This window comes from Melanostigma gelatinosum (assembly GCF_949748355.1).
Source record: "Melanostigma gelatinosum genome assembly, chromosome: 10".
NCBI lineage: Eukaryota > Metazoa > Chordata > Actinopteri > Perciformes > Zoarcidae > Melanostigma > Melanostigma gelatinosum.
In genome coordinates this window covers 22774285-22792424 of record NC_136643.1, presented here as the reverse complement: position 1 = coordinate 22792424, position 18140 = coordinate 22774285, and the positions used below count along the sequence as shown (strand labels likewise).

At 43.0% G+C, this 18140-nt stretch overlaps 1 protein-coding gene across 1 annotated transcript; it reads right to left on the bottom strand.

Annotated features, from left to right (window-relative positions):
* Positions 1 to 2786: 2786 nt before the first annotated feature.
* Positions 2787 to 14258, bottom strand: frzb (frizzled related protein). Its single transcript, XM_079277049.1, has 8 exons — positions 13912 to 14258; positions 9941 to 10189; positions 8586 to 8621; positions 8266 to 8325; positions 7809 to 7874; positions 5261 to 5465; positions 4837 to 4900; positions 2787 to 4608 (listed from the first exon to the last, which is right to left on the bottom strand). Exons 1-8 carry the CDS (start codon positions 14114 to 14116, stop codon positions 4549 to 4551), a joined length of 945 nt encoding a protein of 314 aa, XP_079133175.1. The 5' UTR covers positions 14117 to 14258; the 3' UTR covers positions 2787 to 4548.
* Between the last annotated feature and the right edge of the window lie 3882 nt (positions 14259 to 18140).

Here is an 18140-nt window from a genome sequence, read left to right as displayed (position 1 = left end):
GCGCTTCCTCAGACGCTGTACTCTGATTAACAGATGTAAAGTTTGTCGCTTTGTATTTGATGCTCCTATTTCTCTGGATACTGTCAAAGAAATACAGCAAACCCCTAACTGTTAACAGCTGAAACACAAATGAATATTATATGTTTAGGGCTAAAACACTCGGTAATACTGGACTGAACTGAAGCACCAAAAGTACCAAAAGGACAAAAGACCAAACCAAATATTCGACCAAACCAGGGCTGAAACTAGAATATTGAACCAAACCAGGGCTAAAACACCAGGATGTACCGGACCAAACCAGGGCTAAAACACCAGGATGTACCGGACCAAACCAGGGCTAAAACACCAGTATGTACCGGACCAAACCAGGGCTAAAACACCAGGATGTACCGGACCAAACCAGGGCTAAAACACCAGGATGTACCGGACCAAACCAGGGCTAAAACACCAGGATGTACCGGACCGAACCAGGGCTAAAACACCAGTATGTACCGGACCAAACCAGGGCTAAAACACCAGGATGTACCGGACCAAACCAGGGCTAAAACACCAGGATGTACCGGACCGAACCAGGGCTAAAACACCAGTATGTACCGGACCAAACCAGGGCTAAAACACCAGGATGTACCGGACCGAACCAGGGCTAAAACACCAGTATGTACCGGACCAAACCAGGGCTAAAACACCAGTATGTACCGGACCAAACCAGGGCTAAAACACCAGTATGTACCGGACCGAACCAGGGCTAAAACACCAGGATGTACCAGACCAAACCAGGGCTAAAACACCACTATGTACCGGACCAAACCAGGGCTAAAACACCAGTATGTACCGGACCAAACCAGGGCTAAAACACCAGGATGTACCAGACCAAACCAGGGCTAAAACACCAGGATGTACCAGACCAAACCAGGGCTAAAACACCAGGATGTACCAGACCAAACCAGGGCTAAAACCCAACAAGAATATTGTACAGATTGGGCGAGGACACCAGATCATATTAGAACAAGCCGAGGCAAAAGCACAAGACAATATTGGACAAACTACGGCTAAAACACCACAGAATATTGGACCATACCTGGGTCAGAACATCACCAAATATTGGACCAAACCTGGGCTGAAATAGCAGAGAATAGAACAAACCTGGGCCAGACTACCAGAGAATATCAGACCAAACTGTGGCTGTGAACCACAGAATACTGGTCCAGACCTGAGCAAAAGCAAATAAACACTCAACCGGTAAACAGAAAGTTGACTGCAATAACATGACTCTGCTTCTTTATTTATGTTCGCTTAATGTGTTAGCATTCAGAACTTTTTCAGTCGATGCAGTGTCTCGAGCCTTCCAGCTGTTTGTCTTTGTGGACTTTCTGCCCTCTAGTGTTGAAAAACCCCTTCACGCAGCTTTAACTGCTTTCAACGAGGTCAGTCAGGATAAAATATTCTGTGTGTGACTGTTTGCTGTGTCAGCACTCGAGAACATGAATAGAGCCACTCATAGCGGAGGAACAGACTACACCTTATACCAACACCAGGTGTGTTTTCAGCCGAGGCAGTCAGCTGAAGGCAACATGGAGGAGACGAGTGGAGGAGAGAGGAGACGAGTGGAGGAGGATAAGGAGGTGTAACAGCAGTAAATCCATGAAAACATTTTCTCTTCCCTCTCATGGAAACTGCAGCTGAGAAAACACTGCTGCAAATTAGTAGGCAGGAACTACTGGAAGCACGCCTACACACACACACACACTGAACATGCCAACACACACACACTGAACATGCCAACACACACACACTGGCTGTGTTTAATGCTGCTGCTCTGTTTTGTGAAACAAACTTTACTCCCATCAGTAAAAAACACTGAAGGTCTAAAGGTTCAACTGCTCTCTTCTTCTGGTTTGATACTCGCTCTGTGTTATGAAGGTCTATTTCAGCCCAATTTTAGACTCATTTTTTAAAACTATTTACCGGTATGTAGATGAACGCTCACTAAACGGCACCACTGCCCTCTGAAACACATTCTAATTACATTATGTGACGTTTGACAGTTTAAAAGATAATTTTGCACGTCAAGAAAGTTGGATTTACGATACAACCCAGACCGGGAAACCCAAACTGTTGCATGGATGAAAAATGGAAACAAAAACCGTACAATTTGGCCTGTGTGGACGCAGCGTAGCGTTTACGTTGTCGCTAGCTTGCCCCTGTGGCACAGAGCAGGTGAAAAGTACAAATCACTGAGCTGGTTCAGGTGGTTTTGTTCAGTTCAAAGAAGCGTATTTTATTCACTGTTTAGTAAAATAAGTGGTAGCACACTTCTTCACATTTTATTCCGCGCTGATTTTGTCTTCTCTTCAGTAGAAAGTTCTGTTTTTTGCCTGAAAACTCGGCCTATGCAACAGCTGTTTGCAAAAGAGTTATGAACACATTATGGTTGTTTATGTGGCATTTGCAGTTTGTTTAGGCAGCAACGTTCTGTGTGTCACAGCCAAACTGACAGCAGTGATTTCAGTCACTAGTGAGGGGATTAGCTTCCTGACAATGCCAGATTCACTGTTTAAGACAAGTTTGTACATGTAGTGAACACCTACATTGAAGTGGTTCCTTCAGTAAAACCAGTTTTCCCGGCACACCGTCTTACAAAGTTGTCTTTTGTTTTGTTATTTGACATATGCAGCACTGTTCATGGCTCCAGTCTTGTGGTAAAGGAAGATGGAGCAGTTGATTGTGACAATAAAACCCTCCAGACACAAACACCAACAGATGTCCACGTTGACCATGTCGTTTTAAATTCATTTTTATTGGTTCAAACAGCTGTGAAGAGTTCAACATATCCGAGTATAGTTTACTGATGAAAGTAGTGTAGTATTGAGTGTTAGTGTGTTTACATGAAGAGTTCCTGTGGGACAATGAGAGCGCTGTGCTTTCATCAGAGGCTGTGTTCAGACAGGAACAGGCTGTAAGGCCTTTTTCACTGCTATGAAAAGTCCAGAATGTCTGCTGTTCAAAAAGCCTTTTAAATAACTTCCTTGTTCTTAATATGAATCCTGGTTTCTTCCCAACGGCAGAGTTTGCTGAACAGTTCTCAGAGCTCGATCCTCGGATTATCCGCACTCCCTTCCTCAACTGTATCTGTGTGCAGAGACGTGGAGGATGTGGCAGGATTGTTGCACTAAATTGACTTTTTAGTGCAAAGGAGATCGTTATCGTGTAGTTCCTGGAGATCCTCTGTTGCATGACTCTTGCACAAAGACACGGCAAGCTTTGTAAGTTGTTGGGAGAAGCTGCTAGGTTTGCATATTTACTCAATTCTTGCAAATAATACCTGGTAGGCTTTCAGATGCTGGAACACCCAGAGCAAGAAGCAACAGCAACATGTAGATGTCATAATGTCCAGGTACGGTCACATTAGTCTTCTGACGCGACGGTACGGCTCTGATGCAGGTTATGAATGTTGAGTTTGTGGTGTGGTGGTGTGATGTCTGACATTAGAAAAACATCTGCATTTCTAAACGCAGTGTATCAGTGTTTTTATTGGCTGGCCGGACAATCAAAGATGAACAAAGTTGAACTCTGAACTGCCGGAGCCGGTTGGAGATCGCACCGAAACAGGAAGCGCATGCTGGAATTTGTCGTGCAGGTTTCAATATAAATTGTTTGGATTCTGAGCAAATATTCATGTGTCGGAAGTATAATGTGACTGTACCTTATCCAACTCCCCTCCCGAGATATCCAACAGGAATTACATCACATCACTCAAACGAGCAGACAAAAAGTGGCACACTCCACAGTATGACTTTACAACCTGTCCAACGATTGGTAACACAGACATTTGTCGTTTTCTGTTATCGTGACACACCAGAGGAGGCCCTGGATCCAACAATACTCATGTCAACTTTCCATCTGCCAACATTCTGCTGCTGCTGTTGCCCTCGTTGTTCCTGGTTGCTGTAGTTGCCGATGGTCTCGTTGCAGTGGTTGCTGTTGGTCTTGTTGCTGTCTGAACAAACTGTGAATATCATACTTTCCTTTTTCGCAGAGTTCAATAACGCCAAGCAGGTCATGGCTACAGATCTATCGTGGTCCAAAATGTCCAAATGGCTTTTAATGTCCTCCGTCACACCGCCACGGTAACACGGCCAACATCAAAAGACTGTGACCATGGAGAGGGGCAGTGGAGGCAACATGGCCGCCACTGAAAATAAACGTGTTCCAAAAAAGTGTCGTGTACATAATGTATGGCTTTGCGTAGGGTTTAGTACTACAGGTCCACCCCCTCCCTTGTCTTTTTGAGTGCTTTAGGTGTATATACACACACGCACACACATACACACACCAGACATACACCGCATACACATGCACACCACACACACATAGAAAATACACTCACACACTAAACACACACTAATTAATGTTTATGCAAAGAAAATAAATGACAAAAATCTGACAGATGAAGAGATGAACTACATTCAGCTACAACAGCCTGCGATAGTGCAATATCTACACACACACACACACGCACGCACACGCACACGCACGCACAGTCAGATCTCAGTGGCGACTCCGGCGCTGAGCTGCTCGGCCTTTCCCCTGCAGGATCTGATCCCATCTCTGGACAAACAGACAGGAAGGGAAATTAATAATCTGTTACTCCAAAAAACAAACTACTTACATTCGGCGTCGACTTCATACCCAACATTTCCAATCAAACTCTCGTTAAGATGGTGCAACAGGCTGCACGTAAAGCAGTTCACTTCAACGCAATTCAGAATCAACTCATAAAGCCTCCACCGTTATTTCACATGTAAAATAGTTGCTGTCTTTGTATTAGAATCGCACCTTGATCTTCCTGCCCATTTTTTCCTTCCACTTTTGAGCAATGGATCCGTCAATCAGGAGCAACCTGCAACCACAAACAAGGTGAGGTTTATGTAGAGATACCCACAGGGTTTTACAGTGGAGGTGACCCCAGCTTACGATGCTATTAATCTTCAGGGAAACAAGTAGTGGTGCTACATTTAGTCAGTGCAGCATAAAAAACAAACATTTGAGTTTGAGACAATTAGTTTGAGACAATTAGCCAGATCAGTGGCTGCTGCACTGCAACTTAGTTTGCTAACCACAAATTGCCTCAGGAGCCTGCATTGAGTTGAAGTTTAAAGATATAATCGACGAGCTGGACATTTATCCAACCAATTTCCTTGAGGAAATCAGGACGTCCATAACAATACTTTCATTATCTGTTCCAACTCTACGCTCATACCTGGACGTCTCATCGTTCTCGTAGCCCATGATGAGGTACTCCTCCCCAGGAGACAGAGGAGGACACAGGCAGGAGGAAGAGTAGTAGAGCGTCTGCGTCTCCTTGGGAATGTTGACCAGAGAAGACTTGAGCACCTCCTTAACCTCCACCACCGCTGTGGGCTCCAGACCGCGGTTCCTCACCTCCCTCACCCTCGCTCTGATCACTGAAGGAGAGAGTCGTCAGCGTACATGGACACATTGGACACTGGAGTTTAAATCTCACACTGAGCTCGCAGGGCAGGCTTTTTAAAAAAATAATCGAATTCTTGGTTTAAAGAATAACACCTTCCAGACCTCTGAATCGCTGCCCACATCTCTCTGGTGCAAATTCATCAATTCAAATCAAAATAAGTGAATAAAACACATTATTCCAACCATTTTCCATTTCTCCAGTATAGTTTTCATGCAGCCTATACTTCAAACTATTTGTCCATCGAACACACCAGTAGTTTTGGTTGTATGTCTTAGAATCAGTCAGCCGGAAGACCGGCCGCTGTCCTTGGTGCTGAAAGGACAGACGGTTCTACGGACAGTGACGGCGTTATGGAGGTCACGGTTTGCGTGGATTGGATGCTTCCGTAGTTTGGGACCAGCAGGACTGCAGTTGTAGCCAACCGTGGGCCCATTTGTGTCCCACAAGAGCTGAGGGACATGAAGAGCCAACACACTACTGTGGGCTAAACTCCCAAAATGACCTGCTTCTTTGGACTCGCTGGACTTAACCTCTCAATTATAAACCTCTTGTGTTTTTCTAGTTGTCCTCTTTGAAACTGTTTAAGAATTTTTCTGTCATCCTGCTTCGGGTCCAACAACGAAATATGAGACACCTGTAACCTGTTGGCCCTCCTCTCTGTTTTCACCACTGTCTCTCTATCACTTTGTGGTACTTGCTGTTTTATAGGTTTTATGGATACAACCATCCAGGGTGCCCAACAGCAGCAGCCCACTGCAGGAGAACCAGGTAAACCTTTATGCTTTTCTTAGAAAAGTCTCCCTTAATGAATCCAAGCAGTGTGGGACTGCGAGGAAAGCCCAATAAAAGCTCCAGGAGCAACAGAGCGACAAATTAATATAACGCGGCTTTTAGACGGGCCGAGTCTGTTGATGCTTTTAAGATGCACTTACTTTCATTCTCTAGCTTTTAATTGTGTTTAACCGGTTTTATTCAATTCCCTGGGTTTAAATTGTGTTTCTTGTTTCTATTTCTGTCTTGTAGTATTCATTTCCATGCACATAAATGTCTCAATGCTGGTAACAGTAAGCTCATATATATGTCTTTGTAAAGCACTTTGGTGCAAACAAGAACGGAGACACCATCGCACGTATTGCATTAAGAAACTAGAAAAACAGCACAACCAGTAACAGTATGTGTGGTGCAGCAGGTTGGAGTCAACAGTAAAATCAACAGCAGTGTAATTGACAAAGTGAGCACGCCAGCAGTGAAAGACCACCTTGTTGTGCACTCTGACGTGCCACCATGCTTCACTAAACTCCTCCGTTTTAATTATATCTGAATATTTTGTAAGTGAGCTCTTGTTCTTGGAAAGAAAATCTAAAGTCTTCCCCGAATGGATTCTGTGGCCAAAGAGGCATTCACAAGCTCAGTAAGTCCACATGGAAATCTCTGTTGGATTTGCCAAATCATGCCTGTGTGCTGTAATCATCTGGAATAGCCTTTCTGGGCTTTCACGGTTAGTGCGTCTAATTTAATCTAAGAAACCAAATAGCCTCAGCACCAGAATATTTCCCTCTACATGGAGGAGAAAAACAAGTCAGAGAGAAAGAATCCGCTGAAGAGTTTAGTCTCACATGTCGTGTTGAGAAGAGAGGAATGACTGCCACATGTGATGCACAGACCACATTCTCACTGTAAAAGCTTAAAGGCTTGATTCGGAAATGTACCAACAACTAGCTTTTAACTTTAAGTTGCATGCAGACGGCAACCTCCGGTTCTGAAGAGTGAAGTGTGTTAAGTGTGTCTTAAACTTGCAGTATCTGTACTGACCAGCAGGGGGCGACTCCTCCGGTTGCAAAAATAAGTCAGATTGTATAGAAGTCTATGAGAAAATGACTCTACTTCTCTCTTGATTCATTCCCTCAGTAAACGTTGTAAACATGAGGTTATGGTCTCAATCTCTAGTTTTGAGTCTTCTTCAATACAGCATGATGTTCATTTGGTAAGTTATGGTCCGTTTAGAGTCAAACAGACCATGAAGCGAAGTATGCTTTAGGGCGGGGCTGCCTTGTGATTGACAGGTCGCTACCCTACCGGAGCTGTATACGCCGTCTCTACATCACTCTTCCGCCGTCCAAATATGGTCACTTCTGTTCACTGGTTGCAAAAAAGCCAAGATGGCGGCAGCCGTAAACCAAGATGGCGACGGCCAAAACGCCAGACTCAAGGCTTCAAAACGGCAGTCCACGAACCAATGACGTCACGACACTGAATACGGATTCTTCTGTCTCATATTTGTAAAAGAAACGCGTGATAGTCGGAGATGACTCACCATAGTTGTAGTTGTTCCTCTGGTAGTTTTTCAAACCCATCTTGAGAATCTTACACCTACAGCGATCTACAGACAGACAAAAGAGAAACAGAGTGAGGGATCATGGGGATCATACTATTTAAAAGAAAAACAGAATCTATGTTCAGGCTCCACCTCCTTAAAAGTCCATATTTCCTTGAGGATTCCTTAAGTTTAACGTTTCTGTTTAAACTTGTTATGCGAGGCTAAATGCCCATGTGCTGTCCTCTTAAACTCAGTGTTTAACGTCACAATGCTATGAATTGTGCAGAAATGCGGACTGTGTGCTTAAATGGCTCAAAATGAAGCACTCAACAATTTGACAGCAGGGACAGCCCCAAGCCCTCTTGCACTTTGAAAGAACGCGACTCAAAGTCTGTGAATCCGCGAGTGTGTACATTACGATTGGGCCGTCGAGACAGGTAAACAGACAGGTTACCTCCATTTGGTCCTCTGCAGTGGAGGTTGTTGGAGTCCAGTGGAAAGTCTGGACTGGATTCTGCGAGAGGATCAAACCCAGAAAAAATCTGCTATTTAGAAAATATCGGTGAAACTTGTTTGTATTTGTATTTAGAGGCACATTAGCATGTTAGTGAGAGATACATGGTTTCCAGAAGCAGAACTGACTGGCTGCGTGTGGAGATTCTGAGGTGGTATGTTATATTTATGATGATGTGTCCAATAATCAGCTAACACAAACAAGCTAACTTCTAGGAAAGCAATCACAGTTTGGGCAGAGAGGTCAAAGGTCAGGCTCACCCGGGTTACACCTGGCTGGGTCCTGGTAGTATGGATCTAGAGAGACACGGACAGACAGTGTCAGAAATTGTGCACAGAGAATGACAAATATTAAACCACTTTGCGGTTTTAACCACACACTCTTAGGCTGCGGTGTTCATTACAGCCACAAAATGAAAGCGTTGGAAAGAACAAAGTAATTTTGCTGTAATTAATTTGAAATTAGAGCCTTAAAAAAAACAGTTTCTCCTAATTGTTTGGGGCGAGTTGCTGGATTGGTGCAGCGTTATCGGTAATGTGGATGCTATACGGTGGTGCCGTGGTGAATGCTATGTACGTTTCAATCTTCCCCTGTAGTTATGACCTGTAGGTCGTGACCAAAAAGTTGAGATTGTGGATACAATGGACCGAAAATTAGTTTTTTTTCACAGTTTTGGGAGCTCAGACATCCAGGAGCTTGTAGTAAAACACAAGTATAGCCACAAGACTCACAGTCTTGTTTACTTACTCATCACCTGTTCTCACCAGGTGAACGACTACTTTTTATTGGGTTTTATTTTGTGACAGCAGGGCTGTAATTTTCGCGTCTTTGAATGCGCCACCAAGTTTCGCGATGAATGGAAACAAAAAGGCAAACTGTGGCTGCTTTTGATTTCTGTTCCAACCAGAGACAAGCTTGTTAACGGCAACTTTCAGACTGGAGACCGGCCACTGAAAATGACTTGAAAGAATGACTTGTCCACCCTGGCTGAACCTCAGAAAACCAACAAATCACATCGAGGGAAAATCCCAAAACCCTGCTGAGCCAGGGCCGCCCTGAGATGCGTGGGCGTATCGTTATGGAGGTCAAGGGGATTGAGATGAGTTTTTCTTTTCAGAACCTGCTGGTCGAGGGACTGTTTAAAGAAGCAGAGGACAGTGAAGGTTTTATTGAGTGTAAAACGAGTGGGCCGCCTGTATCAAGGAGCTCTTTGAGAAAATCAGTGGGAGTGAAGTCGGTGGGGAAATGACTCGCACTGTCTGTTCGAGAGGGAGCAGAAACAAACTGCTGAGGGTAGAAACATGACAGACAACAGTGATACGACTCAGCTAAGCAGGGGAAACTGCTTCCTGATGGTCCATGTTTTTCAGAGAAGAGGGTGAAATATCCGTTGAATCCGTATTTATTCAACATATATCAGATTAATATGTATAGAGAGGTTCTGTGTGCTGTTCCTCCCTCTACCTGTTGCCTGTCCATGAACTTGAATGTTCATGATCGACAGACTTTTATTTAAGTTCGCTGCAGTTTTGACACATATAAGATCTCAGCAGCCCTCGGAGACAAATCTCAGTCACAGGAATAATAAAGACAAGAATGACAAGCGTAGTGATACCTGGTCCCTCTGCCTTGACGATGGCCTCAGGCGAGATGCAGACTCCGCGGTCGTACAGCGGCAGCTCGCTGCAGGACAGGCTGTCAGGCCAGCTGTGGTTGTAACGCTTCATCACCGGCTCACAGCCGTACTTCGCCCGCTCGCACACCGCTTTGCAGGGTTTGATGGGCTCGTGCTGGAAGTCGATGGTGCAGATGGGAGCGTACATGGCGCACAGGAAGAAGAGCAAGTCCGGACTGCAGCCAGTTCCTGAACAGGCAGGAAAACACGGACAGGTGTGTTACAAGTTGAGTCAGTTAAAGTGGCCTTAAAAAACTTCTTGTGTGAGGAAATATAAACGACAATGATACTTTAGCGACAGCATTTTTCTTTTCCATTTTTATGGCCTCCGTTAAGAAACCTTTTCATCCAAAGGTGGCTTTTTGGAAGGAAAAGTTCTCCAAGGATTGTTGAAAGCATGGGTCCTCCATGGGTGTGTTACATGTAGAACCCTCTGAAAGTGTTCCAGGTGGAACCTTTATAAATGGTTCTATCTAGAACCAAAAGAGGTTCTCCCATGAGGACAAGCCAAAGAACCCTATATGGTTCTAGTTACCGTTATTTCTCAGAGCGCGGGCAGAGGAGGAATATGTGTTTTTCATTCCAGGACTGAGGTTTGGCTGCACAGCTCCACAATGGAGTCACAGAAATACTTTGAACTTGTGACCTGAAACTGCTTCCTGGTTTTGAGCCTGCAGGTCTTTCATTAGGACATTTTTCTGGTTAAAGCCGATTGCCTTTCCACTCTCTCTCTCCACTCCTCCGACCTCAGCTGAGCTCTAACTTCAACCAATACACGAATGTACTTATTGGAGACAGACGTGTATGCATCATGAAATATAATGGCAGCCAATGAGGTTGTCCACATGCCTTTAAATTTGATTTAGGATATTTAAAAATGGGCCACAAAGCCTGAAGCTCAGCACAAAACACAGATGAACGCAGATGAACGTGGCCACAAACTTTTGCATCATACAATAAGTTCTGTTCAAAGATAGATACAGTTAACTAAACAGCGAACTCATACATTTGAATATTGTACCTGCAATTCAAATATCTTTATGAATTGCACAGAGATATTTTAACCATTGTTCACAGGGAAAAAAAACAAAAAAAAAACACCAAAAGTGGATATAGGAAAGTGTCTATGTCTTAACAAGTGTCTGAAATATGAGAAGAAAACCACAAGAATAAAGAATCAGATATAGTTCATTTAAAAAAGACGTTTGGCCAGAAAGAAACAGAATAAGCAGCACATATGTAGATAAATAAAACGAAGAAATATGTGAAAGGAATATAGTTCAATTATGATCGTGGAAAAGGATACAAATATTAAAACTTAACCTCAACAAGAACAGCTCAGGAGCAAGAATCTACAGCCAAGCTTGCAGCTCTGTGGGGCTGTATTTACGAACTGTGAGTTTTTAAAATCACCAAAGTCAGTCGGGTTCGTCCTCTGGGGAACATGGATGTCTGTACAAAAGTGGTGGACAATCCGACTGTGCATACTATTTAGTAATGCATGGCTAGCATGGCTAAAAACAAGCGGCAATGACAAGTGGAAATTGTCCCAAAATAAATGAACTACAGCAGAAAAACCCCAAATACTGTTTACGTTTTAAAGATGAATATGTCAAAGATAGTCAAAGAGAGTGGCTTTGACATTACCAAGATGGGGAAAGTGGGTTTCAGGCGCTGTTTGACCATCTGACAAGCTCTTCTGTTGGAGCATCTTGTATACTGTCACATCCTTAGACATAGAGTCTAGGTCCCACCAAACCTACATTAGCTTGTTAAAAAGGAGCAGCGATGGTAAACAGCTTGAGGCTTTAAAAATGATTCATGGTTGCAGTGACAGTCACGGTTTGTATGTGTTTAATATATACTTCCAGAGACAGACATCCAGACAAAGAAAGTGAAACTGTAGATATACTGTACAAGGTGAAAATATAATCTGTGTAAACAATAGATAGAGACGGTGTATGTACCGAACGTGCAGATTTGAAGAGCAGCATTATCAGCTCAACTTATCAAACACACAGAGGATGTGACATCTGGTATCAGCAGGTGTGTGGAGGAGAAAAGTAAAAAAAGTCATCAGGGTAACAAGTTCAAGTCCGTTGAACTATTGAAATCCTGAACCTTCAAAGTAAAAAAAAATGTACGGCAGAGATCAAAGTGATCAAAATAAAAATAATTTAAAAAAAAAAGTTTTACTTCTGTATTTAATTGGCAGGTTGTGAGAGAAACTACAAAAATAATGATTTGGTCTCTTTTTTATCTTTTAGTTGGAAGCAGTTGTGCATGGACCTGAGAAAGGAGGAGGAGGAGGAGGAGGAGGAGGAGGAGGAGGAGGACCGGGTGTGATAAGATATGATGAAGCCATGACGAAGTGTGAAGGTATGATATTGACACAGCTATATGTTGTCAGCTCTGCTGTACAAAGGAGTTTCACATTATCACTTCCCTGTAAAAAAAAAAGAAAAAGAAGCGGGAATAATTTGTTATAAAAATGTTCTGATGTTTATCTTTCTCTTCATTAGACGATGTGACCGTGTACTTAACTTAAAAGTTCTCCATCTTTTACTGCAGGTGGGAAAAAAGCACAAAAGCCAATAATGCACAATCATTTGATCCTTTTCAGCATATTCACGTGTCAGTTTGACGTCCAGGTGCTTAAGTATTCAGTGCTTCAGTGACAGGGAGGGAAATGCAGCTATTTCCGTACGTTATTTCTATGGTGGCAGAAGCAGAAGCCTTGCTGTTGGACATTTATTTGTGATGAAACGATGACGCCTGCACAGTTTGTGTTTGCAGTCTTTGCACTCACCAAACGGCTGAAATGCAAACTGACATTTTGAAAAGTAAACAGCTGCAAGTGAAACGTTTTTGTTTTTAATTTTCCAGTACACACTCAGAAAAACCACTGTGTTGTTTTGACCCACTCATATTTACTGCGATGTGTTATTCACCCAAACTGAAATATGGTTATTTTGAGGACGTGTTAGACACAACAAGCTCAGGTTTGATCATAAAACGGTCACAATTGTATTTAAAGAACGACGTGCATATGACATTGTGAAAAGTGAAAACGATGAACATTCGGGCTTCAGCGATCAATCGATTAATTGTTCCGTCAATCAACAGGAAATTGACAGGATGAATCACTTTTCAAGCAAAACTACAAAACATATATGATTCCAGCTCCTCACGTGTTCATTTCCTGCTTTTACTTGACTGATCATCATAGTGATCGTAATCTTCAGGTTTTAGTCAAGGTAAGACATTTGATGACATCACCTCTTGCCAATGTTTTCCCCTTCTTGAGTAAACTTAATTAAAATGATGGTTTCCACAAAAATGTTTCCATGAACTGATGGTTTAAGGTTTCCTATTGCTCAGTCAGTAGAGTTCAAACCAGATCTCCTGCAGATATTAAACAGGAGAAGAAGAACAAGCAGCAGCAGCTGCCAGTGATCTGCTGGAAACGACCGAGCCACATCAAGTCAAGGCTCAGTTCACCGAAATCATGAATAAAAGTTTTTGTCCCGGGTTTTGTCTCTGCAATTTCTGTGTTTGCAGCATTAAACTGTCATATTTGAAAATGCATTTGTTTTATTATTGAATCATCTATAATCTAAAGTATTTTTTGATTCATCAATTTATCATAATTTTCCATAGCTTAAAATAATCAAATTGCTTTCCCCCGAATATTCAACTCAAATTACAGAACAATAATAAGACTCGCAACTATTCACATTTGAGAGACTGAAACCGATGAGGAACCACAACAGGATCGGGATGCTCGACTGTCATGAAGTGCAAAACTTGACTTGAAACGTTCGTGCTCTGTAGGCTGTAGGCGTGAGGGAGTTCATTGAAGTCCATTCTAGAACTGATTGGGGATAATTAGTGGACAGACAGTAACTCACCCAGCAGCCCTTCATACTGCTCGATGGCCAGCACCGCGTTGTCCTGCGTGCTGTGGTGGAGGTGGTTCGGCATCTTGGTCATGTTCCACGGCATGGACCGGCACAGCGGGATCCGCACCGACTCGCAGGACGCCGCCCGGACCGCAGCCGGCCCCAGGGCGCAGGACACGGCCAGCAGAGACACGCAGAGTCCCGGGGAGAGCATGTTGAACTGGAGGCACGTTCCAGCGCGCACGGAGCTCCGGTGAAGTCTCGGTCACTCACGGTGAGTTAGATCCAAATAAGGACGTGGTTTTCCTGCTGATTGGTGCTTTTCTGCTGCCGGTCTGCAGGCAGCTCGAGGAAGCGGGAGGAGCCGCTTATTCAGACTTTCACCTCCTCCTCTTCCTCTACCCCCCCCTTCTCCACAACTCCCCTCCTCGTTCTTCTTCTTCTTCTTCTTCTTCTTCTTCTCCTTCTCCTTCTCCTCCTCCTCCTCCTCCTCCTCCTCTTCCTCTCCTCTTATCCTCCACGCTAGAAGAATAGATTCCTTTTAGATGAAAAGTCAACACCGGTAAATCCGTTAAAAGCTCATAGATGTGTGTGTCATTACGTTTCATGAAACCATGGTCAGTCCTCACATCGTTTAAGTTAATCAACACAACATTGTTTAAATACTCCATTACAAGAAAAAGTGCTGCATGCAAAATGATGAAGGAAAAGTAGGACCGACTACAAAATGTAGAGAAGTAAAAGTACAATCTCCTCTGACATGTAGTCTATTGTACTGTCATTATTAGGTTGTAAAAACAGACAGATTTCATACTTTTTACTCCACTACATTTACCTGACAGCTTTAGTTGCTGGTCACTTTACAGATAAAGATTGTGTTATAAAATACAACACATTGTTGAAACAAGTGGTTCGAAAACGTTTTGGCTTGTGACCAACCCCCCAGAATATCTGTGTGTGGTTGGGGCCTCTTGCATTGTTTCACATGTCTCTTGAGTTATATACTCGACTGTTCAAATGATCAATATCTCACAAACAAATCAAAGAGGAATGACAAGAAACCAGAAACAGATTTGTGTATCTTCTCCTTTCCATTCCATTCCATTATCCAAACCGCTTAATCTATTCAGGGTCTTCTTCTTCTTCTTCTTCTTCTTCTTCTTCTTCTTCTTCTTCTTCTTCTTCTTCTTCTTCTTCTTCTTCTTCTTCTTCTTCTTCTTCTTCTTCCCTCTCCCATTAATCCGCTCACGACCCCTCAGATTTATTTTGTGACCGCCTGGAGGGCCCCACCCCTAGGTTGGGAACCTCTGACTAAACTAGCTAACTGTATATAAACCATGGAGCCCACACTGTCACGAACTGCACTCCCCGAATTATAACATTTAAAAAAACATTTTTAAGTGATTTTAGGGGGATGACAAAGACGGGTAGGTCTTTATTCACTGTTACAATCATTAAAAAGCAAAAGCAGCATGTTTGTACATTCAGGAGCTTGAGTTTTTATGTAGAAACGTCTCCCCGTAACGAGTATGACACAATGTTTAATGACGAGCTCCAAATCCACGAAACCAGTCTGAAAATTAAGAAAATCTACAAAGTGGGCTTCCTGTACTTTAAATCTGGCTTCTCTTGGTGCTTTTGAGGAAGACGCGACAACTTTTGCACAGTTGTGCAAAGAGATGGTAATTGTTTTTTTTAGAAAAAAACTAAACGGCACCGCCTGCCACAAAATAATTAAAATAAATAATGGAATAATGTAAATGGAAACAGGAACAAGCCGGGCTGCAGCCACTACTACACAAATGGAAATAACTTTACATGATAGTACACATCCCCTTCATTTCAGGCGCAGCGACCGGACACGGGGGAATACCTGTTTTATTCCTCAAGCCATCAGTATGAAATGCATTTTAATCCTCAAGTCTCTTAGTTGCTCACTTGCACTTTTGTTTCATATTTGATCTTACGGCCGATTTTAAAGTGGTTTAACTGTTTTCATTTGATTTGACTTCATTGTACATTCGGTCTCAGCCTCGATGTGATCTGAATCTGAAGCTGGCTGACTGGTTCACCAACTGGTGGTGACATTTGACCCCAGCAGGCTTGTTGCATTAACAGCTCGGTTATGGGTCCATTAAAGCTGAGTATGACGCAGCAAACTGTGTGTGTGTGTGTGTGTGTGTGTGTGTGTGTGTGTGTGTGTGATAGCAGTAATGGTTGTCAGATGTTGGAGGAGCTTCCCATGTTACGGTCAAGTTACAGCCAACACACACACACACACACACACACACACACACACACACACACACACACACACACACACACACACACACACACACACACACACACAGGGTCTCTGGGTTTTCTGACTCATGTATCAACACGCAGAGAACTGAGTCAGCACTTTCCCTTCCATCCTTCCTTCTCTCCTCATCTCTTTCTCTCTCTCCTATTTCTTTCCTTCTTTCATTTTTCGTTCTCTCGGTTCTCATGAATTCATCTCTGCCAGTCAGTTAGTGATGTAAAAGCTGCTCACAGGAGGAGCACACACACAGACACACACACACACACACACACACACACACACACACACACACACACACACACACACACACACACACACACACACATTCCAATGCAATCAAAAACCTTCTCCTCTTATCTCCTTTCTCCTTGTTTCCTTTCCTTTCCTCTCCTCTTCTCTTTTTGAGATCCAAAACAAACTTCTGTAGAAACCTGACCTCTCTCTCTCCCTCCCTTTGTGTGTGTGTGTGTGTGTGTGTGTGTGTGTGTGTGTGTGTGTGTGTGTGTGTGTGTGTGTGTGTGTGTGTGTTGTGGCTGTTGTTTAGCCAGAAAACTGTTTCTCTCTCCCTCTGTATGTGGAAATATTCTTGGAAACTGCCAGAATCTTTTCCAACACAAATAACACTGCAGCTGTGTACACACACGCACACGCACACGCACACGCACACGCACACGCACACGCACACGCACACGCACACGCACACGCACACACATACAATATTGCAAAGGACTGAAAGTAACCTGCAACAATAACTGATTTTGCGACAGCGCTTTATGGTGGAACTAAAGTTACATATTATCTGAGCGTGCACTTTATTACACTTAAACACCACTAAATGCCGAATTAAACTACCACAAAACATATTTACAGTTAGTTACTGTAATTTGCAGAGCATTACGGATATTGTGCAGACGTCATTTACTGTCACTTCATTTATATATTTTCTTTCTACAACTGCAATAAAATGTGAAACAGTGCTGGAGTTCATTGGTGCGTCACTGCAAAAGAATACTTCATACCGATTTAGCATTGTTGATTGGGAGACTGTGAAAATGTAGTCGGACACAAGCTCAGTACACCTCTTTTGCCACCTTCCTTTCCCTTTCTAATCGGCTGCATTAGAGAACATCTTCACACTCATCACAAACATTACCAGAGTCCACTTGGAAGCGGGACCGAGACCCTTCTTTGCAGGCGGTCTTGGCCCGATTGTATATTCTTCATGGAAGCTCTCACACCAGCACAAGCTGAGCTTAACGGTCAAATGCATGAAAAGAGTTTGACTGAAGCAAAGCAGGTTCTGGTGTGAAAGTAACACAAAAGTAGTCCCTTTGGAATGATATTTGTTGTGTTGTGTTTTGCTCACACTGGTTTGCGTGTTTTCAAAATGAGACATTGTTGGATTACAGGAGGACTGTTGGTTTTGATAAGTGCAACACAAATACACATTATTATCATGAATGTGAAACAGGTTTATTAAAGTAATTGTTTTTATTAAATCATTTACTGCATTTCTTAATCGAAATACAATTTCAAACCACAGTTTCTGCGGACTTAAAGTCTTCAGCAGCTCATAAAAGCAGGGATGTGGCTCTCTCTTGTGGACCACACTGGAAACAACATCCTCCACCAATACGCCCATTCATATTATACCTTTTCCATCCTGATGTGATGATTATCAATATTGTCTCGTGCCATTATGTTAAAAATAGGTTTCATGAATTTGTAGTTTTGTTTGGTGTGTTTATGAGCTTTTTTCCCCAAATGAGATCAAAGAGACCACCACGAAAATGTGCCATGTCGTTTGTTTTTCTTCATATATATAAAATAAATGAATTGAATTGACTTTGGTGTAGGTCTGTGGTATTAGTTATGTGCTTGGTAGATGTGTCACTAGTGACAGACAGACAGGCAGCAGGTTTCACGTTACACT

What these genes read in the sequence shown, in the direction of transcription:
- frzb (XM_079277049.1), bottom strand. Translation starts at nt 14,116, where the DNA reads ATGCTCTCCCCGGGACTCTGCGTGTCTCTGCTGGCCGTGTCCTGCGCC. An exon ending in GCAGTATGAAGGGCTGCTGG is followed by an intron (nt 10,190 to 13,911) that starts GTGAGTTACTGT and finishes CTGCCTGTTCAG; the next exon opens with GAACTGGCTGCAGTCCGGAC. An exon ending in CTGCAGAGGACCAAATGGAG is followed by an intron (nt 7,875 to 8,265) that starts GTAACCTGTCTG and finishes GTCTGTCTGTAG; the next exon opens with ATCGCTGTAGGTGTAAGATT.